Source organism: Trichoderma asperellum, chromosome 1 (assembly GCF_020647865.1).
Source record: "Trichoderma asperellum chromosome 1, complete sequence".
In the NCBI taxonomy this organism is placed as follows: Eukaryota; Fungi; Ascomycota; class Sordariomycetes; order Hypocreales; family Hypocreaceae; genus Trichoderma; species Trichoderma asperellum.
The window spans coordinates 2,977,422-2,999,875 of record NC_089415.1 but is presented as its reverse complement, the minus strand read 5'-3'; the positions used below and the strand labels follow the sequence as shown (position 1 = coordinate 2,999,875).

Sequence of the window (22,454 nt, the reverse complement as noted above, 5' to 3'; positions counted from 1 at the left end):
GGGATGGTGTGAGTTGCAGTCGTGGTTACGAAATGGATAGATTTGTTGCCCGGCTGAATAGACTTTCTGCGGCCTCGTTATGCATATCGGCTCTATGCAAGGAGATTACGGTTAACGAAGGAGGTTAACGAAGGAGATTCTTGCCGAGAACATGCCAACTGCGAGATGCCTGCTGATGGGTGCTGATGCTGTCGTGCATAAGATCGTCATAGAGATTTACCGGCGGTGACGGAGCTTTTTGGAGAGCGGTTTGAGAGAAGACGTCGGCAGAATGGATAGAATCCATCTAATGAGGTGCCTTAGCCTCTTCCTATTTGTTGGATAATATTGACTAGGAGTCCTTGTTGATTCGGGCTGATGGAACTTGGAGACTAGATATCCGATATAAACACCGCAATGCACTACGCGTAGCATCGCAAAAGAGCCTCTATTAAGGTAGGATGGTCTATATTGATGTTCCGTTGATATGAAATTATGTGTTACTGCGGCGCTGTAAGGGGCGAATCAGTATTATCCGGATCACTTTTCAAAGGAGAATCGCAATTGACTCGGACGATAGGAAAACTGTAACAGAGGACAACGAGACGTGAGAGACTCGATATATTGCATTCCGTCCGGAAGCAACATACCGAAATAGGCTCCGTTCAGCCGCCGTCAACATCCAGATAATTCCACTGTGTGTCAGATTGTTCCGGAAAGAATAGGCTGAACAAGAATCAATGAGCCTAAAGGCCGTCTTCGAAGATATAGATGAAGCACAAAACATGAATCATCTCGTCATACGCGTATAGTTATACATAAACACCATCCGGGATTGGGTTGATGAAAGCTGCCCATTCATAATGCGCCATTCCAGGGCCATCTCCTTGAGAGGAGGGCAAAACAACACCTTGAAGCGCCGTATCCCACCTATTTTTAACCCCATTTGACTCCGAAGAAGCTCACAGACTTCTTGCCTGCCCGTGCCTTGGCAGTATCTGCATTTTCCAGGTAAATTCTTTCGTGTCCCTTGACATCCACGAATAGGTATTTGTAATCGTATTCGCTCTCACCACGAGGCATCACCATGTGGCATTGCACTACTCCGTTCCCTTTAGGACCCTCAACCTGAATAGTATGAATAATTGCGTAATAATGGCGAAAATATCCAAGCTAGGAGACTTACGTAAAAATGCATCATGAGATGTTGATTACCCTGACCATCCATCCTCTCGGTGGATCTTGACAGATATTCATGTAAGCGTATTGTTTTTGCGTTCGGGTGCCTGGATTACCTACGTGATGGGTCGTGCTCTTCTCCATTTGTTGAAGGTCTCATCTCCATGAGCTGAAATTTTGTTCGCATCACCTAGAAGCTCAAGGCATCTGTGGTCTTTCTTAATTCTATCGACAGCCCTGTTGAACTGTCTCGTTTTACTCTCGGGAGAAAAGACATCTGTCCATAGGAAATACGTAACGCCACCCTGTGTGCCAATTGTAAATTAGCTTTACTGATTTCATGTATATTCATAACTATCCACCAATAAATGCTGATGGCATATGCACGTACAGTTAAAACCAGGCCGACTATAATCATGCCAAAGTTGTATGACTGCTGGGTTGCCCTCGCCGCCTTCTCAGTGGCTGATAATTCACTCCATGGCACAAATCCGGTGTCATTAAACGGAGTTACGCTCCTTCGTTTGGGCTTTGACGTCGCCGTAGCTCCAAGTCCAGTCTGGGTCGCATAAGTCCGCGCAAAAAGCAGCCGGGCGGATTGTCTGATTGTGGAATTGGCGACGATTCGAATCGCAGGAACTGTAGTTGTTGGTGTCATCATGGCGGCTCCTCGGCTTCCATCTTACCGAGACAGCTCGTACAGATGAGATGGCCGCGGGGTAGCGTAAAGCCAAGCGAGTTTCAACAACGGGAGCTTGATATAGAAGAGTGAAGCTTTCACAAGCAGCAATAGCTTGTAGTACTTGCATCTTGCGCGCCACCGCCCTCGGCAGAAAATCAAAGTGGGGAGATCGCCTAGCTAGAATGAGGTTAGCGGCTCCAATTATGCCACTTTACCGCATCGCCAAATGCCTTTGGGAGTCTCCTTAATAATAATTATCCCAATCGTGACTGCACTTCGTCCTCTCTGCTCTCCCTTGACGCGGTCGCTGTAGAGACGAACGCTACGACGGGTTCTAGATATACCAAGGAATATTCGGCCAGACTCGTATCAGAACCGGACGCCGCTCGCCACGATGAGTGCCCCCCTCGCGACCAAGCAGCAATCGCTGAAGATCTTCGAGAGGTTGAAGACGAAGCCAGCGAACAAGGTACGGAGGCTCGCAGTGGACACAAGTTGGAATCGAAATGCTAAGCGCGCCATCGTGTCTATAGATATGCTTTGACTGTGGACAGAAGAATCCCACCTGGACTTCAGTTCCCTTCGGCATCTACCTGTGCCTAGATTGCTCCGCGAACCATCGCAACCTGGGTGTTCACATCTCCTTTGTGCGATCCACAAACCTCGATCGTATGTATCCTGCAATGTTGTTGTTGTTGTTGTTTCGACGCATGTTCTGATCTGTGATCTTTAGAGTGGCAATGGGATCAGCTTCGAGTAATGAAGGTTGGCGGCAACGAATCTGCGACCAAGTTCTTCCAGCAAAACGGCGGTACCGCGGCATTGAACAGCAAGGACCCCAAGACCAAATACCAGTCCAGTGCGGCTACCAAGTACAAGGATGAGTTGAAGCGACGCGCGGCGCGTGATGCCTTAGAGTATACTATCCCGAATACTCCGAATATATAAAGCAGATCTCTAACTCCAATGCTAGATACCCGGAAGAAGTGATTGTCGATGGCCTCGAGGCAGATGGCAGCTCCACCCCTGCTGGAGAACCTGAGGATGACTTCTTCTCATCCTGGGACAAGCCCACGATTAAGAAGCCGACGCCGCCCTTATCACGAACTGCAACACCCCCTGTCGTCGGCCGCACCCCATCTCCTTTCCTCAGCGCCGGCAACAAGGACGTTCCCCGTGCCGCGTCGCCTCTATCAAAGACAGATTCGACCGAGTCGAAGCCTGCGGCTAGCCGTGTCACCACATCCGCGGCTTTGCGAAAAACCACCCCGTCCGGCGGCCCCAAGAAGGCCAACATCCTTGGTGCGAAGAAGGTGCAAAAGCTGGGCGTGAAGAAGGTCACTGGCGATATCATTGACTTTGACGAGGCGGAGAAGAAGGCCAAGGAGGAGGCTGAGCGCATCGCCAAGCTGGGATACGACCCTGAAGCCGAAGAAGAACAGGCGGCAAAGAGCAGTGCCGCTTCCTCCGCCGCCGCCATTATTTCTCCAACTCCCATTAGCCCAGCCCCTAGCTCGCATACACGACAGAAGTCGAATGCTGAAATGGAGCGGTTAGGAATGGGCATGGGACGTCTCGGATTCGGTCAGATTGGCGGTGCTAAGGCTACTCCTTCTGCTTCCTCTGCCAAGAAGAATGCTGGTGGCTTCGGCTCTGTCGGACCCGTAAAGGCAACTGCAGCTGGTAAGTTGTGCTCTAAGGAGAAATGGATTTTCATAAGCTAATAAGCCTGGTTTGCAGATGATTCAGAGACATTTGCCCGTAGCAAATTTGGTGCCCAGAAGGCCATCTCTTCTGACGAATATTTCGGCAAGGGCTCCTATGATCCTAATGCCCAGGCCGAGGCCAAGACGCGACTTCAAGGATTCGAAGGCGCTACGGCCATCTCCTCAAATGCCTACTTTGGACGGCCTGAGGAGGAAGAGGAGGAGGACTATGGTGATCTCGAGTCGGCTGCAAAGGACTTTGTGCGGAAGTTTGGAATCACTGCCGCTGATGATTTGGAGAACTTAACCAATGTCATTGGTGAAGGTGCTTCAAAATTACAAAGTGCCATCCGATCTTACCTCGATGGTTAGGTGTAAGATACTATTCAAACACTAGTCTAAAATGTGGAGGATAAGGGTACATCTGCATTTTGCTTTCTTTGGATGAAAATCACATGCTACAGGATGGGAAATGATGTGGGATGACGGAGTGAAATGCTATGGAGTATCGAGATGGTTGGAAGGGAGGGGGGATTTTACATGAGAATGGCGCAAATTGTAATGTCAAAAAAAAAAAGCTGACACGAATAGACGTGGAGTCTTTTTTCTCTTGTTTTCCTTTTAATTTCTCAGAATATATACAAGGAACTTTTTAACATTGACATTCACTTCATACTCTGTGATATCGAGAAGTCACCCCGACGTAAACATATTGACGAGAGACACAACTAGCAAGAAAAGTGACCACCCACTTAAGGCTTGATTATTTTCAGAATATTTTTTTTTCTTTATTTTTATTTGTTACATAGTTTGCATGTAATCATCAAAAACTTTATATGCTACCTGTATAGTCTACATGACATGACGTGGCATGGAACAATAAAGAAAAAATGGAATACCAACAGGCTTCATGAAAACAAACCCAGCAATAAACAAGAGGGAAAAAAAAGAGATTGTTTTGATTTTTTTACAGCTTGGACTGAGCACCGATGATGAGCTGGCTGCCCTTCTTCAGCTGGGCAACAGCATCATTGACGAGCTCATCGACGACGTCCTTGGCGGGCTTCTGGACGTTGACTACGGCGGCAGCCTTGCCCATCAGGAAGGGGCGGAACTGCTCCAGAGGGTCCTCATCCTCGTCGTTGTTGGCCTCCTCGGCGGTCTGAACGATGGAGGGCTTGTCGCCACCGTTGAGGACCTTGTCGAGGTCGGCCTCGTAGGGGATGGTGCCCTTGGCGGCGAGCTCCTTCATCTCCTGCTGGCGGTTGGTCTCCCAGTCGTTGATGTAGGCGTTGTTGCGGACGCGCATGGGGCGGCCAGTGAAGATGATGGTGCGGATGTTGTCGTCGTGGCCGGCGGTGCGGACGGCCTCCTTGTGGGACTTGGGAGCGCCGGCTTCGTCGGTCAGGATGAAGCGGGTGCCGACCCAGACGGCGGAGGCGCCCATGACGAGGGCGGCGGCGAGGGTCTGGCCGTTGCTGATGCCACCGGCGGCGATGACCTGGACGGGTCCGCCAGTCAGGGGAGACTTGGCGTTGCCGACGGCCTCGACAACGGCGGGGATCAGGACGGTGGTGGGGGTATCACCAGTGTGGCCACCGCCCTCACCGCCCTGGGCGCAGATGATGTCGGCGCCGACGTCCAGGCACTTCTGGACGTGCTTGACGTGGCCGATCATGTTCATGTACAGGATGCCGGCCTTGTGCAGCCTCTCGACGGTGGCCTTGGGAGGCACGCCGATGGCGCAGACGAACAGCTTGGCGCCGGACTCGATGATGATGTCGACGAGGGCATCGAGCTTGCCCTTGGTGTAGTCATAGCTATTGGAGATCTGTCAGCTTCTGGAATGCTTTTCTGCGTCTTCTCCTCTTCTTTCTTCCACTTCTTCGCGGCAGCCAACTTTTGTTCGCGCCGACTCTGGCCGAAACGGCCGATTTCGAAGCATGTGATTATTGATAATCGGGGTGGTGGCGTTTTTTTCTCTTTTTTTGGAGTAAGGCTTACTTGGTCTTGCGGGCGCTTCCACCAACCTGGGGGAGAAGCAGGTCGACGCCAAAGGGAGCGTTCTTGTCGTTGAGGTAGCTCTTGAGCTCAGCAATCTGCTCCTTGAGCATGTCGGGGGTGTAGCCGACACCGCCGATGACACCGAGACCGCCGGCGTTGGTGACAGCAGCCGCCAGCTTGGGGCCGGCAGCGACGTTCATGCCGGCCAGCAGGACGGGGTGCTTGATCTTGAAAAGATCAGTGATGGGAGTGCGGATCTGCTCTGTTTCGGTTGCGCGTCATGGTCAGCCCTCTGCCTCGATCTCCAGATTCCGGACGCGACTGTTTCCGTGACGTCGGCGACTTTTTGTCATCAGGGGGACAAGTGGCAAAACTTACGAGGAGAAGCCATTGTGAATGATGTGTCTGGTGGTCTCGCCGGGGAAGGGTATCAAAGAGACGACAGGGAAGCAAGATGGAGAGAAGTGAATGAAGAAGGGAGGAGAAGAAGAGAAGGGGGATGCGGAGGCAGTTCCAACTTAAGAATAATATTTTGGATTCCCGGCCGAGAGGGGACCGTCCGAAGGCAGAAGTCGGTTTACTGAATCTCCAACATTTGACTGATGAGCCGAGGCTTGGGCAAGACGCTATGGCCAAGGACGGGCTAGCTTTGGCGGTGGATCTGGGGAAAGATGCCGAGGTGCGTGGCTTAGTCACCAGCCGAGAGAATAGCATGAGGCATGGGATGGGTGATTGAGCGTGAGCTCGCAAGGTGTGGCTAAATGTTCGATTGATTTTGCGGGGAGTCTAGCGCTGTGTGTTCCCCGGATTCCACGACGATGTGAAATTTGGACGGCGGCGCTGCTACAAGCCGAAAAGATGCTATAAGAGACACAGGGCACCTACCTGAATATGTGCAGATTTAGTAGCATATAGCATATAGGCACTACTACCATTGACTGCTTCCATGTTGCAGCACTAAAGCCTGCCCTACTCTGTGCCGCGTGGCTCAAATCTGATTAGTAGCCGGCAGCCGAGTTTACGATCCCGGGTTTCCAGGCTGCGGAGAGAGTTTTGCCTGCTGCATTAGCATCAGCATCAGCAGCAGACCGAGGCATCCAACATGCTGCGACGATGTTCCCTAGTGGCTTCCAGAAGCCGCAGCACCGGGATCCACTTCCAGCCAGTACAGGGTAGCTCGCATCGGAAAAATTGGAACCGCCAAAATAATCTCAGCAGCCTCAACGCTTCAGCTCGAATAGCACCGCAGCTCTAGGTTGGAATTGCCACCCCGGCTCGACTCCTCTCGTGGGAGCACAGAAGCCATCGACAAGATGCGATTTCACATACAACACCACGCTCCACTAATGAGGGGCCTGCGCAGCTCTGGCGTGCGCAGCTTCCACACATCTCCGCATAGCCACTTGGTCAACATCCATCGGCCAAAGCCACAAGCCGCAGCAAAACGAAGCTCATCATCGGGCTCACAGAGCCGATCTCACTCAGGATGCGGTTGCCACCCTGCGCCTGCTGCTGCGAACCAAACCAGGACGGCATACATTGCCCTGGGAAGCAATCTCGGTGACCGTGTATCCGAGATTGAAAAGGCATGCAATGAGATGAACCGGCGAGGCATTCGGGTCAAGCGAACCAGCAGTCTCTGGGAAACGGAGCCCATGTATGTGACGGATCAAGACCGCTTCATCAACGGTGCTTGCGAGGTGAGTCTTTCACAGCAATTGGCTAGTATTTGCGAAAATATTGTTACTAATTTGGATGCATGCTCCTCTCAGGTTGAGACTGAACTTGAACCTCTGGGGCTGCTTGATGAGCTACAAGCCATCGAGCGTGACATGGGCCGTAAGAAAGTGATTGACAAAGGTCCACGCAATATCGACCTAGATATATTACTCTATGGCGATGAAAAGGTCCAGAATGACAGACTCAATGTGCCACATATTGGCATCCCTGAGCGCGAATTTGTCCTGAGACCATTGGCAGAGTAAGACAACTCGTCTTCAATGTTTTGAAAAAGACATCTCATGACTGATCTTCATTTTTTTTTCTCAACTTAGGTTAATTCCATCAAAGCCGCTGTATGCGTCGCAGCCATGGAAGCTGGTCCAGGATTACCTAAATGACCTCACTCCTGGCGAGCCCCTATCCTCCATTACGCCAATGTCTTCAGCGCTGGCACCACTCACGCCCCTCGTACGTAACAGAAAGACTAGCGTCATGGGAATCCTGAATATGACGCCTGATTCCTTCTCCGATGGTGGCCGCAACAATCTGGAAACTCTGTCCAATACCGTCAAGGATCTTGTTCGCAACGGGGCATCCATCATCGACGTGGGTGGGCAGTCGACAGCCCCTGGACGCCCCGAGGTATCCGCAGAGGAAGAAGCTTCTCGGGTGTTGCCCGCCATTGAACTCATCCGCTCCATACCGGAAACCCGTCACGTCGCCATTAGCGTCGACACCTATCGCGCATCCGTTGCTGAGAAGGCCATCGCCAGCGGGGCCGACATTATCAATGATGTTTCTGCCGGTACTCTCGATGCCGAAATGCTCCCAACTGTGGGCAGGCTTGGGAAAACCATTTGCCTAATGCATATGCGCGGAACTCCACAGAACATGACCCAGCTCACTTCCTATCCAGAGGGCCTGGTGCCAACCGTCGCGGCAGAGTTGCTCGAGCGCGTAGCCGCAGCCGAAGCAGCAGGTATCCGACGGTGGCGGATAATTCTCGACCCAGGAATCGGGTTCGCAAAAACGGGCGCCCAGAACCTGGAACTGCTACGTAGCCTGGAAGAGCTCAGGGAATGGCCTGGCCTACGTGGCCTGCCATGGCTCGTTGGCACGAGTCGCAAGAGCTTTATCGGCAAGGTGACTGGAGTGGAAGAGGCATCGCAAAGGGTCTGGGGCACGGCCGCGACAGTGGCAGCGGCAGTTCAAGGAGGAGCGGATGTGATACGTGTACACGATGTTCGGGAGATGGCCTTGGTGACCACCATGTCGGATGCTATCTGGAGAGCCTGAGACTGAAATATGAACCTGACTTGACTCTGGGCTGCGCGTCTATTACTTCCTTCTCAACTCCTTCGTCTCCATATCTTCTGACCTATCCCTTTCTGTCCTCCTCCTCCCCCTCTCTGTCGCTCTGGATGCTTCGTCTCTCACCATGACTTTCCACTTTTCCTCCCCACACCTTTGCAACAGGGTTCATTATATTACGCAGACCAAGCAAGTCGATGGCCATGAAGCAAGATCTATCCAACGGCTAGCTAAATATCCTCAAGCCTCAGAAACATATGGAATCCGGGTAAAATACGTCGACGACCCCTGGCATCTTTGCTTTGATTTCCATCTTTAACTGGGAAAATTACTTCGCCTTCTTCACCGGTAGGCAGCATATCACGTTTGCGACTTTTTCGGACACATTTCCTTGTCACACATCGGAGCTTGATCCCTAGTCGTGTAGTAACAATGAAAAGGGCCTTCGGAAAACAGCCTCTCGGATATACCGTCGATCACCGGTGTGGACTTGCAGCTCGTGCAACCCCAGAACATAAAAGCTGATGAGAACAATGAAGGGGTGAAAGAAGCATGTAGTGCAACCAACCCCCGATAGCCGGGCGTTTATTGTTCTGATGCTATGATATTCAGATGTTCTGACCGGGGGGAGGGGGGCCGAGATTTGATCCTCTTGTTGGGCCGAAATACCTTGCCAGGTGACACGTAAAGGCCACCCGTATGGTGCTTTTTGCGTGGTTTTTGTTGTGCATGTACGCATATATGCAAAACACGGACGTTACACAAAAATCTCATCTGGCGGCAACAGCTATGGCTGCGGCTCTATGGCTGTTATGGCGTGATTGATAACATAATAACATACACAACAAGGCCCATCGCCGTCAAAAGGAAAAAGAAATGATCCACAAGGATGAGTTTTATGTACAGCTACAACGCCACCAGCCAGACGCTACAAGAGAGTACACACACACACACACACTCATACATACATACATACATACATACATACAGAGAGTGATATGCAAGGTGGTATGCAGGGTCGTAACACGTGGATTGGGTTACCTAACCGGTATGGCTGCAACAAGCGAGTCAGGCTATCCTTCGTACATGAAATGCAAAAAAGTGATTAGAAGCAAACGAGCGGGCCGACTACCGAATGGGAAGAGATTGTGTGAAAAGGATGGGGAAAGCCTCTTGGCCACATTGAGGCAATGCCGTGGCTCCGTAAGGCAGATATGCTTACTTGAGACAATTCACTCCCCTCCTCTTTTTATTTTCTCTTCGGCGTCTCTTTTCCTCGTCTTCTCTTCTCTTCTCTTCTGCCATGCTTAGCCGCTCTGCACACCCCCCTTTTTGGCTGCTGCTGACTCCTTTGTGAATAATATCTCCGTAGACCGAACTGCTGTGGCACTTGAACCGATGACGGACGTAACAGCAGATGCACCTGTAGGGCTGATCCGGCAGCGAAGAAGCCGTCAGGCTAATAGCTGGAGATTATGAGATATGAGATATAAGACTAGGGGAGCTCAGATGGCTTGTGCTGCCATGAAATAACCAAACAAGCGATGAATGGCATTTTCGGTGAAAGCGGACATTGGGAACGAGTATCTCCCAAGTAAGCTTAAGACCGACGGAGGCAGCCTAAGCTGTGCAAACAAAAGGACATGCCATAGCGTTCTTTCTTTTTTTCATTCGATCTTGCCTCCCTCCCTTCTCTAAGTTCTTATTACATCATACGGCACACTGTGAGCCGTACGTAAAAAAAAGGATTAGCTTGGAGAGATGCCATTTCTAGGCATTGCCGTGTGAGACACTGCCAGCTAGGACGAGAGCGAATCATCAAGCTAGCACATGAGTAATTTCGTAATCCGTAAGAAAGCAGGGCACGCCCCCCCAAAGGAGAAGAAAAAAAAAAGCCACACACAGCCTTGCTTTCGTGCCTTCTCTCTCCTGGAGTATTTTCCCTCGGTTGTCGGTGATAGCCCGTCAGCCCGCTCCAGGTATTTCTCGGTGGTGCTCCCCCGGATCCTCTCCCCCTCAATCCCTCCCAGCAGGGAAGAGAAAGGAAAAGAAAAGAAAAGAAGAAAGAGAAGAGAAAGTAGGGGTTTCCCCCGGTTTGATGGCTGACCCTTGGATGGTCCATTCCACGCCAGCTTTTGATAGGCTAGACGTGGGTCGCCGCAATAGGAGACCAAGCATGTGAGTGAGTGTGCGTACGGCGGTAGTACGAAGTAGGTAATACTGGTAGGTAGTATCTGAAATTCGTCCGGTCTCCGACAGAGTGCTGTGTTGTGTCTTTCGATTCTTTTTTCGATTCGCTGCTTTCTTTGGTTTTCCTCGCTGGCACTTGCACGCGAGCCTCATTCAAAAGGGTTCCCTATATGAATAGCACTAGGACAAATATAGTATCCTAGTTTTTTTCTAGTTTCCATATTTTATTCCTTGACAGGGGGTGGAAACGATGGCTTCCTATGCGAGCACTGTCATGAATGATCTGACGCCATGGGGTGGGGGTTATATTCCCCAAAAACTGGAGTTTCCGAAGGAGGGGTGTACGGCTATTAAGATAATGAGCAGGTACAACGAGATACGGCCAGGATCCAAGGCATATGGTAAAAATTCCTTTCGAGGGGGCAGTGGCCTGCTCCAAGAAAGCAGAAAGTGAGGTACAGAATGACTCGAGGACTCCTTGATGTCGAGCTGTTGACGGGCAAAAAGCAATGGCTGAATCATCGGATGCATTGTATTCCTCTTCATTTTATTCTCTTCTGATGTCTATGCGTGAATCTCGCGTTGCAGTCTTAGTAGCCGCTGCGATAGACTCGGATCTTGGTCTTGGTTAATTTAAACTAACACGGCAATGCATGGCCTTATTATTGCCGCAATAGAGCGTCGAGCGGAGGACGGCAATGAACCGACGAACCCAACCCCACACTCGGCTCCCTGTGAAGGGTCGGAGCATCTTGTCCGAAGACCCTGTTAGAAAATGTTTGGTTGTTGATGGAGCATCGCCTGTGCTCTAATTACTGGAAGACTAGTGCTGGCTGATAGTAGCAGCAGTAGCCTCTGTCCCGATGTCAAAAAAGGGACGGGCCGGATCGAATTATGGGTCTAGGGAACTAGACCCCATGTTGTGCGGCGTCAGTGCTAATAAACGCAGAGCTGCCATTGCTCGTCCAGGTTATGAGCGAGAGTCTGCTTCACGTGCAGCAACGTCTCTTGTCGAGCACGCTCCGCTTCTCTTTCACGCCGGCTTTGACGTTGCTTGACAGAAAAAAAAAATTTAGAACTCAGATACCATGTAATATATCATCTTCTCGTTGAAAGATAGGCCGAATAACCAATGTAGCTTCCCGTAGAAAAGACGTCTTTTCTTCAGGCGCGCCTGATGGGATATCTTCCCCTGTGCATGCTAACAGCCGTTCTCCCAAGATCCCAAGCAAAATCAACAAAGTAAGCCATTAAAAGGAGCGTTCGGATCGAACGAGTACTAATATTAAGCCACTTGCTTCGATTTAGCTGCAGACGATAGGCCTGACAGCCAAAGCCACGCGCTTTGTGGTATATGTATGCAGGGTTCAAATTATGTAGATTGCGCAGCTAGGTGCGTCTGTGAAGTGCAAATATGCGATACTCCGGGTAAAAAAAAAGTGAGAACAAAGGAAGTGTGTTGGAGCTGCTCTCACCACGGCAAGGACACGATAAGGCGTATAAAATTCTCCTCGACTGGAGGCGTACAACTAACTTAATGCGGCAAATGCGGCATGAGCTGGCCTCCCACAGACAGAGCATGCAAATAAAAAAGAAAACAGAACAATAGAGATGTTTTCATACTGAAGCATGCCGGTTCACAGCGAGCCTGACGTGACGGCTATTTCTGGTGGCAGAATAGCCTGAGCGAGTGGACCCTTTTGCTTTCAGCTGCATGTGTCAGAAAGCATTGCCGTGGGGGGTCTCATAGCAGGTGGTACTTACCTGCACCTTGAATGTATAGAATGCCAAGAGAACTTACAATCGAGCCACGATATTGAATCTCAGCAGTCGTGTCGCAGCTTGGGATGCAATGTTTCCGAGATACCAATCCATCTGATAGAAAAGTCCCCGAAAAGCTCAGTGCTCGTTCGAGTAAGTGCTGGCAGTAGCAGCAATAGATTGCCCCTGTCCAATAGCGTGCAGTTATGCGGCACTGATCTCTCCAGAAGGATCCACGTATGTGTCTAATGGCTCCATTAGATCCATCAAGTACCTAGTTGAATCTCGGATACAGGGTTAGCCCAACCATGAGAGAGTCCGCTCGTGAATGCCCTTCTTGGAAAACATGTAATTGAACCAAGTACTCCGTGCACCTATCTTATCGGTGAGCGTGGGATGAAACTGCGGCATATGCGGCCATCGATATTACAACTCCACGCCGGGATCGTCGCCGTGCGTCCACTCCGAAATTCAATGGCTTGCGGCTGGTCCTTCACCGTGGTGGTATGTGGTATCGTGCCTCGCTTGTGGCTTCGGTTAGAGGCCGGCGGCAAGACGCCGTGTCTGCAGGTCGCATAAGCGGCTGCATTAGTATGCTCGCTTGTACATAGACACTCCCCTCTTGTGCTTCATTTGGTGGTCGTCGTATGGGACAGAAAGGGTGAGAGGGAAGAAAGAATCTCAGCTGGCAATTTATCGCACAAATGATAAAGATGAATCAAATTTCAGCTCTCGGAAATTTCAAAAATGTAAAGGTTGGCTGAAATAATATCGGTTAAGGAGGTGGGATGAGAATTTCCCACTGCCCTGACAATCATCCAGCAGGCACAATGGCATGTGTTGTAATCATGTTGCATTCATCAAATAGACTAGCCTATCGTAGGAATTGCGGGTGAGGAAACAAAAGAAGGGAAGAGAAAAGAAAACAAGGCACCGACCGTGGCGGCGCGAGAGGCAGGGAGCACTCCTCAGCCTATGCAAGACCAGGCTCAGCCTATGCATGCCCCCCCCCCCTTTTCAATAAGTCCGCTATTATTATGCCAACGCCACTGTGATGCTCTCATAGGGATCCTGGTACCTGGTCAGGCGAATCTGCATGATCTTACAGCACGCCGTAGTATTTGCTACCACACTCGGTGCTCTTTGAATAAGGAAACGGCCATTATGCGGAATGAAAAGAAAGAAGAAGAAGAAAAAGAAGAAAAAGGAGGAGAGGGAACTAAATGGATGAATGATGAAACACAAAGTAATTCTTAGCATCATAAAGACTGAACAAAGAGCATCTGTAGTGGAAAATTTAGAATATATCAGTATCCCTTGCGTTAGTATCATTTGCGTCCTTCGTCCAAGAAAAACAGAAGGAAAAAGGAGAGAAAGGGACAGAAAAAAAAACTCGGAGAAAAAATTATCAAGAAACGAAAACACATCAATAAGAGTAAAGTAATAGGGATATTAAAAGAAAGAACCCAAAAAAAGAATCCAATCTTAGAGAAGGTCAAGAAAAGTCCAAAATCCAAACCCAAATCCATGCATCGTCGTTGGTATCCCATCCCGATATCCCTTGCGTTGCCGCATGTATCCGGCCCAAAAGACCAAATATCAATTCCTTTGCCCTCTCTGGCCAAGAGAAGGTTGAAGGATGAATCTATTTCCAAGCAAAACAATTTCTCTCTTTTTCTCTTCCACAAGAAAAAGAAAAAAAAAAAAGTGAAAAAAAAAGGGCTGTAGCATTCATTGTGTGTCGTGGATTTTCCGGAGCTTGCTGCTGTCGACACGAGCCCTGCGGCTCTGCCCAGTCATGTATAATTTTCCCATATTTCCAAAGCCCTCAATTCCCAAGTAGATGTCGCTTTTGTTGCCCCGATTTCCAGCCCTTCCAATTGTTGCAATTTATTTCCAAAATTTCAGTATAACTCTTGCGGAGGTAGCATGCGTTTTCTTTTTTCTTTTCTTTTCTTTTCTTTTCTTTTCTTTTCTTTTCTTTTCTTTTTTTTTTGGTATGTTTGTTTTTGAGCTTATCCCTCCCCTCCTTTCCTCTTTCTCCCGTCTTGGTCGGGTTGATGTTTTAATTCGTAGGCCCAACGCGAGTCGTAGCCACGTGCACCATCCATCCCAACTAATAGCGCCACAACTACAAAGTCATGTTTGCGCTGGGAGACAAGATGGCAGGGTAGTAACCGGCTGAAGTGGTTTTCCCTTCAAACATTGACAGCTGGCGACGACTGTCCGTGAGCGGTGGATGAAAGACACGAGGCGTAATGTCGTACTCACTCTTTACTTTGGAGTCAGCAGATGACTGCGATTGAGTATTTTCTTGCTCGTTGCGAGTGCCGAACATCTCAAGTGGCCGCGGCGGAGAGCTATCGTATATTGACCCAGGGTAGTATAAATATCCTTTGGAGGCACCGATCGTCTTGTCGTCGTCAGGAGACATTGTCACTTCGCCAGGAACCTCATGGTTCCGTGGCGTTTGGTATACTGATCCCCTTGGGTCATAGGGTGCATTATACGTGCCGTTGCCACCGAGGAGGCTAGGATGAGGCGAAAACTCTCCAATGCTTGACAACGATCCATAGCTTCCCAGTGATCCAGATGAGCCTCCTGGGCCGCCGCTATGGCTTCGTCTCTTTTCGTTTTGGTAATGGCCAGGGGAGCGGCCGCGGACAATCATCTTCTCAGATTTCCTGTAAGCAATCTTGACGAACTTATCGGGAGTCTGTGAGCCAAGGTCTGCCCAGAGCTCGACCATGAGATGATAATATTGCTGTGCAGCTCTCCGTTTGCCATTATTTTGGGTGGCCTGCTTGAACTGAATACGCTCAAATGTATGCTCAGTTGCAGGCTGACCAACCCCCTGTCCATTGCCGTAACCGTCTTGGTACATTGCCCTGGCGCCAGATGCGCTCGAATTGTCGTTGTAAATGCTGGTGTGATGAGGCGGGACAGAATTTTTGGGCGCCAGCAGAACCTTTTCGGGCTTGGATGTTGGTCCCTTGTCCCTCTTAGGAGTGTGTTGAACCAGCTCAATGCTCTGTTGATCATTATCTGCTACGACGGCAGATATCGACATGTACAACCCATAGACTTGAAACGACTGAGTTGTTCCAGGAGGGATAAAAAGAATTCCCATGTTCGCGTAATGCGGCTGCAGCGAGTATGAGCATGCGCAAGTCATATAGTTTCGTCGATAGCAGGTCCATTCGCCCTCGGCAAGAAAGAATCCCTTGTCCACAGTGCCCGTAATCTCAACCTTGATTGGCGTCCCATTTTCATACTGAAGGGACCCAGACGTCTGGACGGACATGAGGGGAGGCACAGCTGTTGTGGAGGGTCTGTTTTGGAACTGACCAGTCTCCATCCTCCCAGCCGGAGCGACATAGGAGGTGAGTGGGCTTGGGGTTGGCGACAATGGCAAACGGCGGAGAGGCACCCCCGGAAATGACGGAGACCTGACTGGGTGCTCCGATGGCCTCCTAAACGAGGGTGTTGCGGCAGCGTATTGCTCTCTGGCGCTTACTTGCGCTGTCAGATGCGGTAACCCAGCGGAGCGATGCTGTTGGTGGGTGTGAGCCTGCGCCATACCAGCTGAGGCCGCGGCGCTATGGTAGCTGTATAAGTCGTCGTTAAATAATAATAATAATAATAAGTGACCACGCCTCATCACTACCATGCCTCTTTGCACATCACCAATGCCACCACTGAAGGATTATTTTACAGAGAAAAAACTTACTTGGTATTTAGGCGAGACCTAACATCTAGACCCGGAAATACTTGAGCTGTTGGCTGGTAAAAAGCAGCGCTGTCCTGGTGATAGTGCGTCGTGGTAGCAAGGGCGGCAGCGGTAGGGTGGAATAGGTTCAGAATCCCGGGGGGCTGCGAAGACTCTATTGCTAGAGCCGTCGTATTTGCTTCTTGGGTGTACCTGGGCGTCTGATTAGAAAAGAAGGGAATGGACAAGTATTTGAAAGAAAGAGATGTAGAAGACACGTAGAAAGGATCTACAATAAAAAGATATATATGATAAGAAGAGAGAGAGGGAAGCGAATGTAGTGATGAAAAAAAGAGCGCTTATTGATGCTAGATAGATAGAATAGGAGGTATGGGTGCCCTTGCCTGAGTACCACAAAGCTAAAAAGCTATACCTGCCAGCAGGAGTGGTAGCACAAGGCCAATGCACGATTCCATTCCGCGACGGCGACAGAGCAGTGATGAACACAAGCCCAGGTGCAACCTTCGGCGCTGAAGCTCACAGGCCCGTAGCAGGGCCGCTTAGAGAGGTGTATGATATTGTTCGGTAGCGGCCCTTTGGCCATAGGAAATGTGGGTGGTCCGCCCAGATAACGGTGGAAATTTGGTGTGGTGGACAAAAGACAGAAAACGTACCTCATATCGCCAGGCTGAGAGTGTATATCAAGGTAATCAAGCTCCGTGCATGGAGGTGGTGGCGAGGAGTCGTAATCCTATAGCCAAAGAATTCATTAGAGTTGGATTCTAACATAACGTATATATGCTTTTGAGACAATGATGGGGGATAAAGGCCAGGCAAGCTTCGGTGCTGCTCCTGCTCTTTCCGCCATATTCCAATCGGTCACAAGCATTCCGAATAATATAATGAAATGTCATTTGGGTAGAAGCCTAGAGACAGTCAAAGCATTAGCATGGACAGCCTTAGCATGTGGTACCCAAGGACGAAATTTTGAGGAGGGAGGGGGAGGGGGGTGTCTTTTAGTCGTACAGTCCTGAGGCAAGGTACAGTACATTCAGTTACATCCCAGTACTCGGAAGCAGTGCAAGGGCATATCGGAAGAAGGACGCCAAGCCTTGCTGGGGGTAGATGCGGCTGGCCGTAATACCAAGCAAACCGGTCGTTGGAACAGGGGGAGGGGGGTCTGCATCTCCTTCGCATATGGAGCCGAAGCCGAAATCGCCCCATGGCGAGATCTTGCCACAAGCGATAGCACCTGCGAGTGCCAAAGAATCTGATGTATTCCCCCCTCGCCACAGCCCCAGCAAACGCGCGTGCAATGCGACGCCGATCATATGTGAAATGATGGTATTTTTGACAGGAGATTCATAGTAAAGGGCTTTATACTCATTTCAACATACCTCAGTATGAAAAAAGGCGCTTCTTCGACCCATATGGATCGAGGATGGCGCGCCCACTTCATTCATGTAAATAGGTAGCTGCTGTTAGGCGATGCGAATATCCCCAGCTATTATTGGAAAAGTAGTTATATACTAGAATAAAGGACAAAGGCGAAAGAATGTAATACCTTCTGCTGCTGAGAATGCATGCGATAGGATCTCTGGCGGAAAGGATGCCCGCGACTAAGGGTGAAATAAGGCTGGAACGGCTATGGAGGTCTCAGATTAACGATATGATCTTCGGCCAGGCAGCCTGATGTCTAGGCAGTCAATGGATAACAAGCAAGCGTCAACCCGTACTCTTTATGATCTCTCTTGATACTTCATGTAAATCGTCGGAGAGCTTCAGGACGCCAACCCTTCCGTCTCTGTCTGTCGCGCGCCCATCAACCAATCAGCTTGCCGTCAGTTTCCCAGGAGAGAGGTGGAATATGTGGCATCAAGATATTAAAGGGCTGGGATTCCAATCCAAATTTTGCAAAGTAAATATATGGCTGGTTTAGCACGAAGGAGTTCTTACCAGCGGTGAGGCGATGAGCAGAGGCCAAAAAAGGCTGTTCGAGGAATGAGAATGAGCTTCAGAAAAACTTAGTCTCTACTTTCATCATTGGCTCTCCTCCTATTAGCACACTCGATGATTGATGGAGCACGGGTAGGATCTGCCGGATACTGAATATATATGGAGTCGGCCGTGGGACGGCGATGTCAAGCCTCAAGAAAGAGATTTGGATGTCTGCGTAACAGAAGAAAGAAAACTCACCAATAGTTGGTTTCTTTTAGCCTGGTAGTTTAAATGAAAGTATTAAGCTTGTTGATTGTCATCCATTAAGGAGACGGATGCGCTCTTCGTGCAATGAAGGTATAATGTCTATCGTGATAACAATAGTAGCTGCTGTAAAGACTGTGAGCAGGGATAGATGGGAAGAGCATTATGCCCAACAGCGTAAGGTGGGCTCAGTTACATTAATTCTTCTGGGGGGATTCAGCGTAACAATCGAAGAAGTATTCTGCTGTCGAGAGCTGAAGAGCATGAGCAGAAAGTGATGAGGAAGGAATGAAAGACGGCCAAGAGTGAGAGCTTTCGGGGTCTTATAAATAAATACAGGCCAGAAGGCATTGAACGAGCCCGAGAAGGAGACAGGGTTAGACTGCAAAGCTTAAAGCAGGCGTCTATCGTGTGGCTGCTGAGACAGGGTCTAAGAGAGCTCAACGGGGAATGGTGTGAAGAGCTCACGAACCGCAGATCTTTTTCTTCCCCGTCTCCCTCTATCTCCACATGTATCTATAAGACTTTATCCTGGTTCGGGCAAAGAAAATCGTATATGTGCAGGCTGTGGATCATGATAATGCATATGACTGGCTGCTGCGGAAAAAGCTTGCTGAAGGAGCTCACTGAGCGTGTGAGGCCCAAGGTTTCCTAGTTACAGGAACAAGCAAGAAGCCGCAGAAGTCGCAGGGCTTTGCCCAAGCTACAAGCAGCTCGCGACGCCAGCCAAACAGAGACTCTGGATTTCGTCGCGGAACCGGGGAAGCGACCCGTTCCTACTACAGCGAGCATAGCTTGGCTATCAACCCCATTTGCAATCAGGTCATTGAGAAATGGCTTGCGTGCTACACGACCCCGGAAGCTCAAGCAATTCGCTTGCATGGCCTTGGGATAGATGGGCCGGGCATTGACCAGAAGTCCGTCCAAAGGCATTGTCCAGCTGGCCGCCATTGCGTCAAGGGTTATCAAGTTTGTTTCCACCGTCCCGATTTGCTTGGAATATAGCCCGCCTGTTGCGTTATGGCCGCACACCCCCCTCCCCCCCTTCCAGCGAACTAAGCATGCAAGTATCCAGGCGCCATGTCTCCGCCTACAATGCGGTCTCTTGTGGGCCTGTTGTTGAGAAAGAGATCCTTGGCCGGGGCGAACGCTAGGGAGGCGGCGGGTAAGTGCATGAGATTGCAATGCGTTGGAAAGAGGAGACACCGGATCAACACCCAGCCAGTCAGACGCGGTAGGCAAGCCAAGCTCCAGATGCACCAGCATTCCACGATATGTTCTTGTTTAAGGCACACGCCGCTGCTCTTGATATTAAATTGCGGTGGTGATGACACCTGGCCAGCGCACTGCATGTTCTTGAAATACTGAGACTATGTGACTAAGCCCAGCAGCTTGCTCATATGCATTGTGCCAATCAAACTGTCTCCGCTGGTCCAGAAAACAGAGGTAAAATCAAAAAGTAATGCCACCTAGACGCTTGACACGGACCTGGACCTCGGTTTGCATTTTGGGCCATGAAGTACTTTCTTTGCAATCCAAACGGTGTCACAGCTTGGGCAGCCACGATTGTCAAGATAATGTTACAGACACGCAAGTCTGAGCACTCAGGTTTCATCCTTCTCCCCAGATTTTAGAACAGACAGCAGGTTACCAGCAGGCAGCGTGTAGGTAGTTTGACACGTTATAGAGACAAAGGGATCAGCAGAAGGGTGTGAGGCTGATGGCTTGCGATCCTTTGTAGAATAGCGCTTGTTTTGTGGCCACCGCAAACTCGATAGTGGCCAATTTGCCTGTGAAGCATCTCCTTTTAACACACTAGAGAGCCACGCAATGATAATGGTAGCCAATGACAAGACCATCTACCCGAGCGAGGTGGACTTTGTCGTCCCTGATCAGCCGATCCGACAGCGGAGGAGAAAACAACAGAAAACCGGCCAGGCAAGCAAGGCACGTCGCAGACAATCAATTTCACCAATGGGAGCCTTTAGGGAGCCACGCATGCACCATTTGGCCGTGTAACTTTCCAAGAGACCAGGGCAGCACCGAAATTTAGAACAAAGATGCTGTATCCTGCACACTTGATTCAACTCTCCGGATGGGGAAGGGGGGGTATTATCGAAGGGAGTAAGATGATTACGATCCCATATCGCCCGCCCGTAAGATCAAACAAAGACCCAACTGTAGACGTCGTCAAAGTGGGCATTTAGAGCTTTGTCGGACCGGCCCGTTGCCAAAGATGCCGCGCTAATTTACAATATGGTTCGTTTGGCGAGGCAATTGACCAAGCAGACCTGTCAGGGACATGAGAATGAATGTCCTTCAACGCAGCCGCCTGTAATATGCCCCAAGCGGATTTGCCTCGTCCACTCAACTCCCCTTGGACTCTGACAGGGCGGCCAAGCCAAGGTAGGCAACGGGTAAGAGATCAGATAGATCTCTGTACGAGGTGAGAGGTCGTAACGGCGATTCCGCAGCTTCACATCTCGATACGGCCAAGACCAATCCTGAACATGTCCTCCATGATCTAAACCGAACAGCTCCTGTGCTATCGATTGCTAGTCACAACACAGCACGAAAAGCCAGAGAATGTCTTGCATTGTTGGCATTACCCATCTCTGGCAGCGTGTGCCTGTAAGCCAAGGCGACAGGATGGGTAGTACAAGTTTGGGGGCCGCCTAGGCCTCAGCATTGTCGTCTTTGTTTTGGGATGGAGGCAAAAGCAAATGCTCGGAAACTCGTGTCGTAGTTGCTGCAGCCGTCGCCGCGGCTGCATCGTGCATTGGAAACGAACACGAGGGAGTCGGCCATGATCCGAATCCTAGGACCCCATGCTTTTGTGGTTTTCGTAATTGCTGGCCGTCCATAATGGACCAGCGAGTCCAGGCCAGGACCAGGGCCAGGCGAGACGGCGTGACAGGAGCTGAGAGGAGCTGAGAGTGTGCCAGGACCCAGCCGTTGAGGCTTTTGTCTCACGCTCGGACTGTGGCTTCTGGCTGGAGCTGCCGCGGCAACTTGCCTGCATACTCATCGGTCGTCCATCGACCATCCACAGGCGCTGATTTGCATGTTGCCTCGAGTTGTTGTCTCCGTCACGCTCAACTCAAGAGTGCCGTATCTCAACCGGTGTGCAGGGGACCTGCAAAGGCGTCAACAGAGCGCTCAAAATAGCACCCAAGGACATACGAGTATAGCGCAGCGCTCTCCACGGACCTGGAAGGTGGAATTGCAGACAATGCTTTGGCGGTTTCTGGCCTCACAGGCTGCGAGCGCCACGCCTGAGCGGAAGTCAAGAAAGGCTGCATGTATGTGCCGTTGCATCGTGTCCGCTTATTGGCCGCTTGGGTCGGGGCTTGCGGTTCCCTTCGACACGGAGCCGCACGCTATGGGCCCTTCCCGCCTGTAGCGAGTTCCGAAAGCTCCCTGTAGCGAGCTGAGATAGCGCCGGATGCTCCTGATCTGGACACCGCTAGCGCCTATACGGGCTTGTTCGCAGGGCTTTTACAGGGCCTATGGGGCCACCGCCTCTGGAGAAGAGGGGCGGTTCGCTGATCATGGGCACGGATTCTACATACAAGGGGCTCACCGAGATTGGTCGGTTCTCGATGGGCAGATGACGACATTGCTGCTGCATCAGGGCATCGCCCGCTATAAGAGCTGCAGAGGTACCGTGTACGCCACTTCATGCTCCATGCAGCGTACACGATGCTGTCAGTGGCACAAGCGGGATCTTTATCTTATCATTTGAAACTTGGCGGAGGAGTGTATGTACTCCTCGCATGTAGCTCTCCAACCACATCTTCTGCAGCCTACCTGGAGCAGCTACACCTACACCTGGCGATGATGGAAATTACGGCACTCGAGCAAATACGCCCAATTCAAGCATCAATGGTCATTTGCCGCAGTAGCATCGGCCGTCTCAGGCCACACCCCTCGCAAGGGCGTCAGTCGAGCAAACTGGGATAGAAGCTGGAAAGCCTCACTCCCCCATCGCCAGTGGCTCGTCACAGGC

The 22,454-nt window shown here is 50.5% G+C and overlaps 8 protein-coding genes across 8 annotated transcripts; 2 read left to right on the top strand and 6 right to left on the bottom strand.

Annotated features, from left to right (window-relative positions):
* Positions 1-915: 915 nt before the first annotated feature.
* TIM21 (mitochondrial import inner membrane translocase subunit tim21) lies at positions 916-1,819 on the bottom strand (the record flags this gene model as incomplete). The annotated part of the gene is made up of 4 exons (XM_024906316.2): positions 916-1,107; positions 1,166-1,220; positions 1,279-1,463; positions 1,550-1,819. 4 exons carry the CDS (start codon positions 1,817-1,819, stop codon positions 916-918), a joined length of 702 nt encoding a protein of 233 aa, XP_024765176.1.
* Positions 1,820-2,078: 259 nt separating this feature from the next.
* On the top strand, positions 2,079-4,202 carry TrAFT101_000942 (uncharacterized protein). Its single transcript, XM_024910888.2, has 5 exons — positions 2,079-2,309; positions 2,374-2,509; positions 2,574-2,757; positions 2,814-3,523; positions 3,581-4,202. Exons 1-5 carry the CDS (start codon positions 2,235-2,237, stop codon positions 3,916-3,918), a joined length of 1,443 nt encoding a protein of 480 aa, XP_024765175.1. The 5' UTR covers positions 2,079-2,234; the 3' UTR covers positions 3,919-4,202.
* An 88-nt stretch (positions 4,203-4,290) lies between these two features.
* TrAFT101_000941 (uncharacterized protein) lies at positions 4,291-6,517 on the bottom strand. Its single transcript, XM_024907494.2, has 3 exons — positions 5,929-6,517; positions 5,551-5,812; positions 4,291-5,366 (listed from the first exon to the last, which is right to left on the bottom strand). The coding sequence occupies exons 1-3, from the start codon at positions 5,939-5,941 to the stop codon at positions 4,514-4,516; spliced, it is 1,128 nt and encodes a 375-aa protein (XP_024765174.1). The 5' UTR covers positions 5,942-6,517; the 3' UTR covers positions 4,291-4,513.
* Positions 6,518-6,693: 176 nt separating this feature from the next.
* TrAFT101_000940 (uncharacterized protein) lies at positions 6,694-10,501 on the top strand. The gene is made up of 3 exons (XM_024909409.2): positions 6,694-7,250; positions 7,323-7,531; positions 7,605-10,501. The coding sequence occupies exons 1-3, from the start codon at positions 6,864-6,866 to the stop codon at positions 8,566-8,568; spliced, it is 1,560 nt and encodes a 519-aa protein (XP_024765173.1). The 5' UTR covers positions 6,694-6,863; the 3' UTR covers positions 8,569-10,501.
* Positions 10,502-10,599: 98 nt separating this feature from the next.
* On the bottom strand, positions 10,600-10,926 carry TrAFT101_000939 (uncharacterized protein; the record flags this gene model as incomplete). The annotated part of the gene is made up of 1 exon (XM_066126200.1): positions 10,600-10,926. The coding sequence occupies one exon, from the start codon at positions 10,924-10,926 to the stop codon at positions 10,600-10,602; it is 327 nt and encodes a 108-aa protein (XP_065982299.1).
* Positions 10,927-14,665: 3,739 nt separating this feature from the next.
* On the bottom strand, positions 14,666-18,183 carry TrAFT101_000938 (uncharacterized protein; the record flags this gene model as incomplete). The annotated part of the gene is made up of 4 exons (XM_066126199.1): positions 17,808-18,183; positions 16,918-16,994; positions 16,265-16,456; positions 14,666-16,142 (listed from the first exon to the last, which is right to left on the bottom strand). The coding sequence occupies exons 1-4, from the start codon at positions 17,826-17,828 to the stop codon at positions 14,666-14,668; spliced, it is 1,767 nt and encodes a 588-aa protein (XP_065982298.1). The 5' UTR covers positions 17,829-18,183.
* Positions 18,184-19,096: 913 nt separating this feature from the next.
* Positions 19,097-19,711, bottom strand: TrAFT101_000937 (uncharacterized protein; the record flags this gene model as incomplete). Its single annotated transcript, XM_066126198.1, has 1 exon — positions 19,097-19,711. One exon carries the CDS (start codon positions 19,709-19,711, stop codon positions 19,097-19,099), a length of 615 nt encoding a protein of 204 aa, XP_065982297.1.
* Positions 19,712-21,469: 1,758 nt separating this feature from the next.
* On the bottom strand, positions 21,470-21,747 carry TrAFT101_000936 (uncharacterized protein; the record flags this gene model as incomplete). Its single annotated transcript, XM_066126197.1, has 2 exons — positions 21,470-21,581; positions 21,629-21,747. The coding sequence occupies 2 exons, from the start codon at positions 21,745-21,747 to the stop codon at positions 21,470-21,472; spliced, it is 231 nt and encodes a 76-aa protein (XP_065982296.1).
* Positions 21,748-22,454: the final 707 nt, after the last annotated feature.

Bases quoted from the DNA above. Each gene is read 5' to 3' on its own strand.
- TrAFT101_000942 (XM_024910888.2), top strand. From the start codon at position 2,235: ATGAGTGCCCCCCTCGCGACCAAGCAGCAATCGCTGAAGATCTTCGAG. The intron at 2,310-2,373 runs GTACGGAGGCTC...TCGTGTCTATAG, and splicing joins AGACGAAGCCAGCGAACAAG to ATATGCTTTGACTGTGGACA. The intron at 2,758-2,813 runs GTATACTATCCC...CTCCAATGCTAG, and splicing joins GCGGCGCGTGATGCCTTAGA to ATACCCGGAAGAAGTGATTG.
- TrAFT101_000941 (XM_024907494.2), bottom strand. The intron at 5,367-5,550 runs GTAAGCCTTACT...GATCTCCAATAG, and splicing joins GGAAGCGCCCGCAAGACCAA to CTATGACTACACCAAGGGCA.
- TrAFT101_000940 (XM_024909409.2), top strand. From the start codon at position 6,864: ATGCGATTTCACATACAACACCACGCTCCACTAATGAGGGGCCTGCGC. The intron at 7,251-7,322 runs GTGAGTCTTTCA...TGCTCCTCTCAG, and splicing joins TCATCAACGGTGCTTGCGAG to GTTGAGACTGAACTTGAACC. The intron at 7,532-7,604 runs GTAAGACAACTC...TTCTCAACTTAG, and splicing joins GTCCTGAGACCATTGGCAGA to GTTAATTCCATCAAAGCCGC.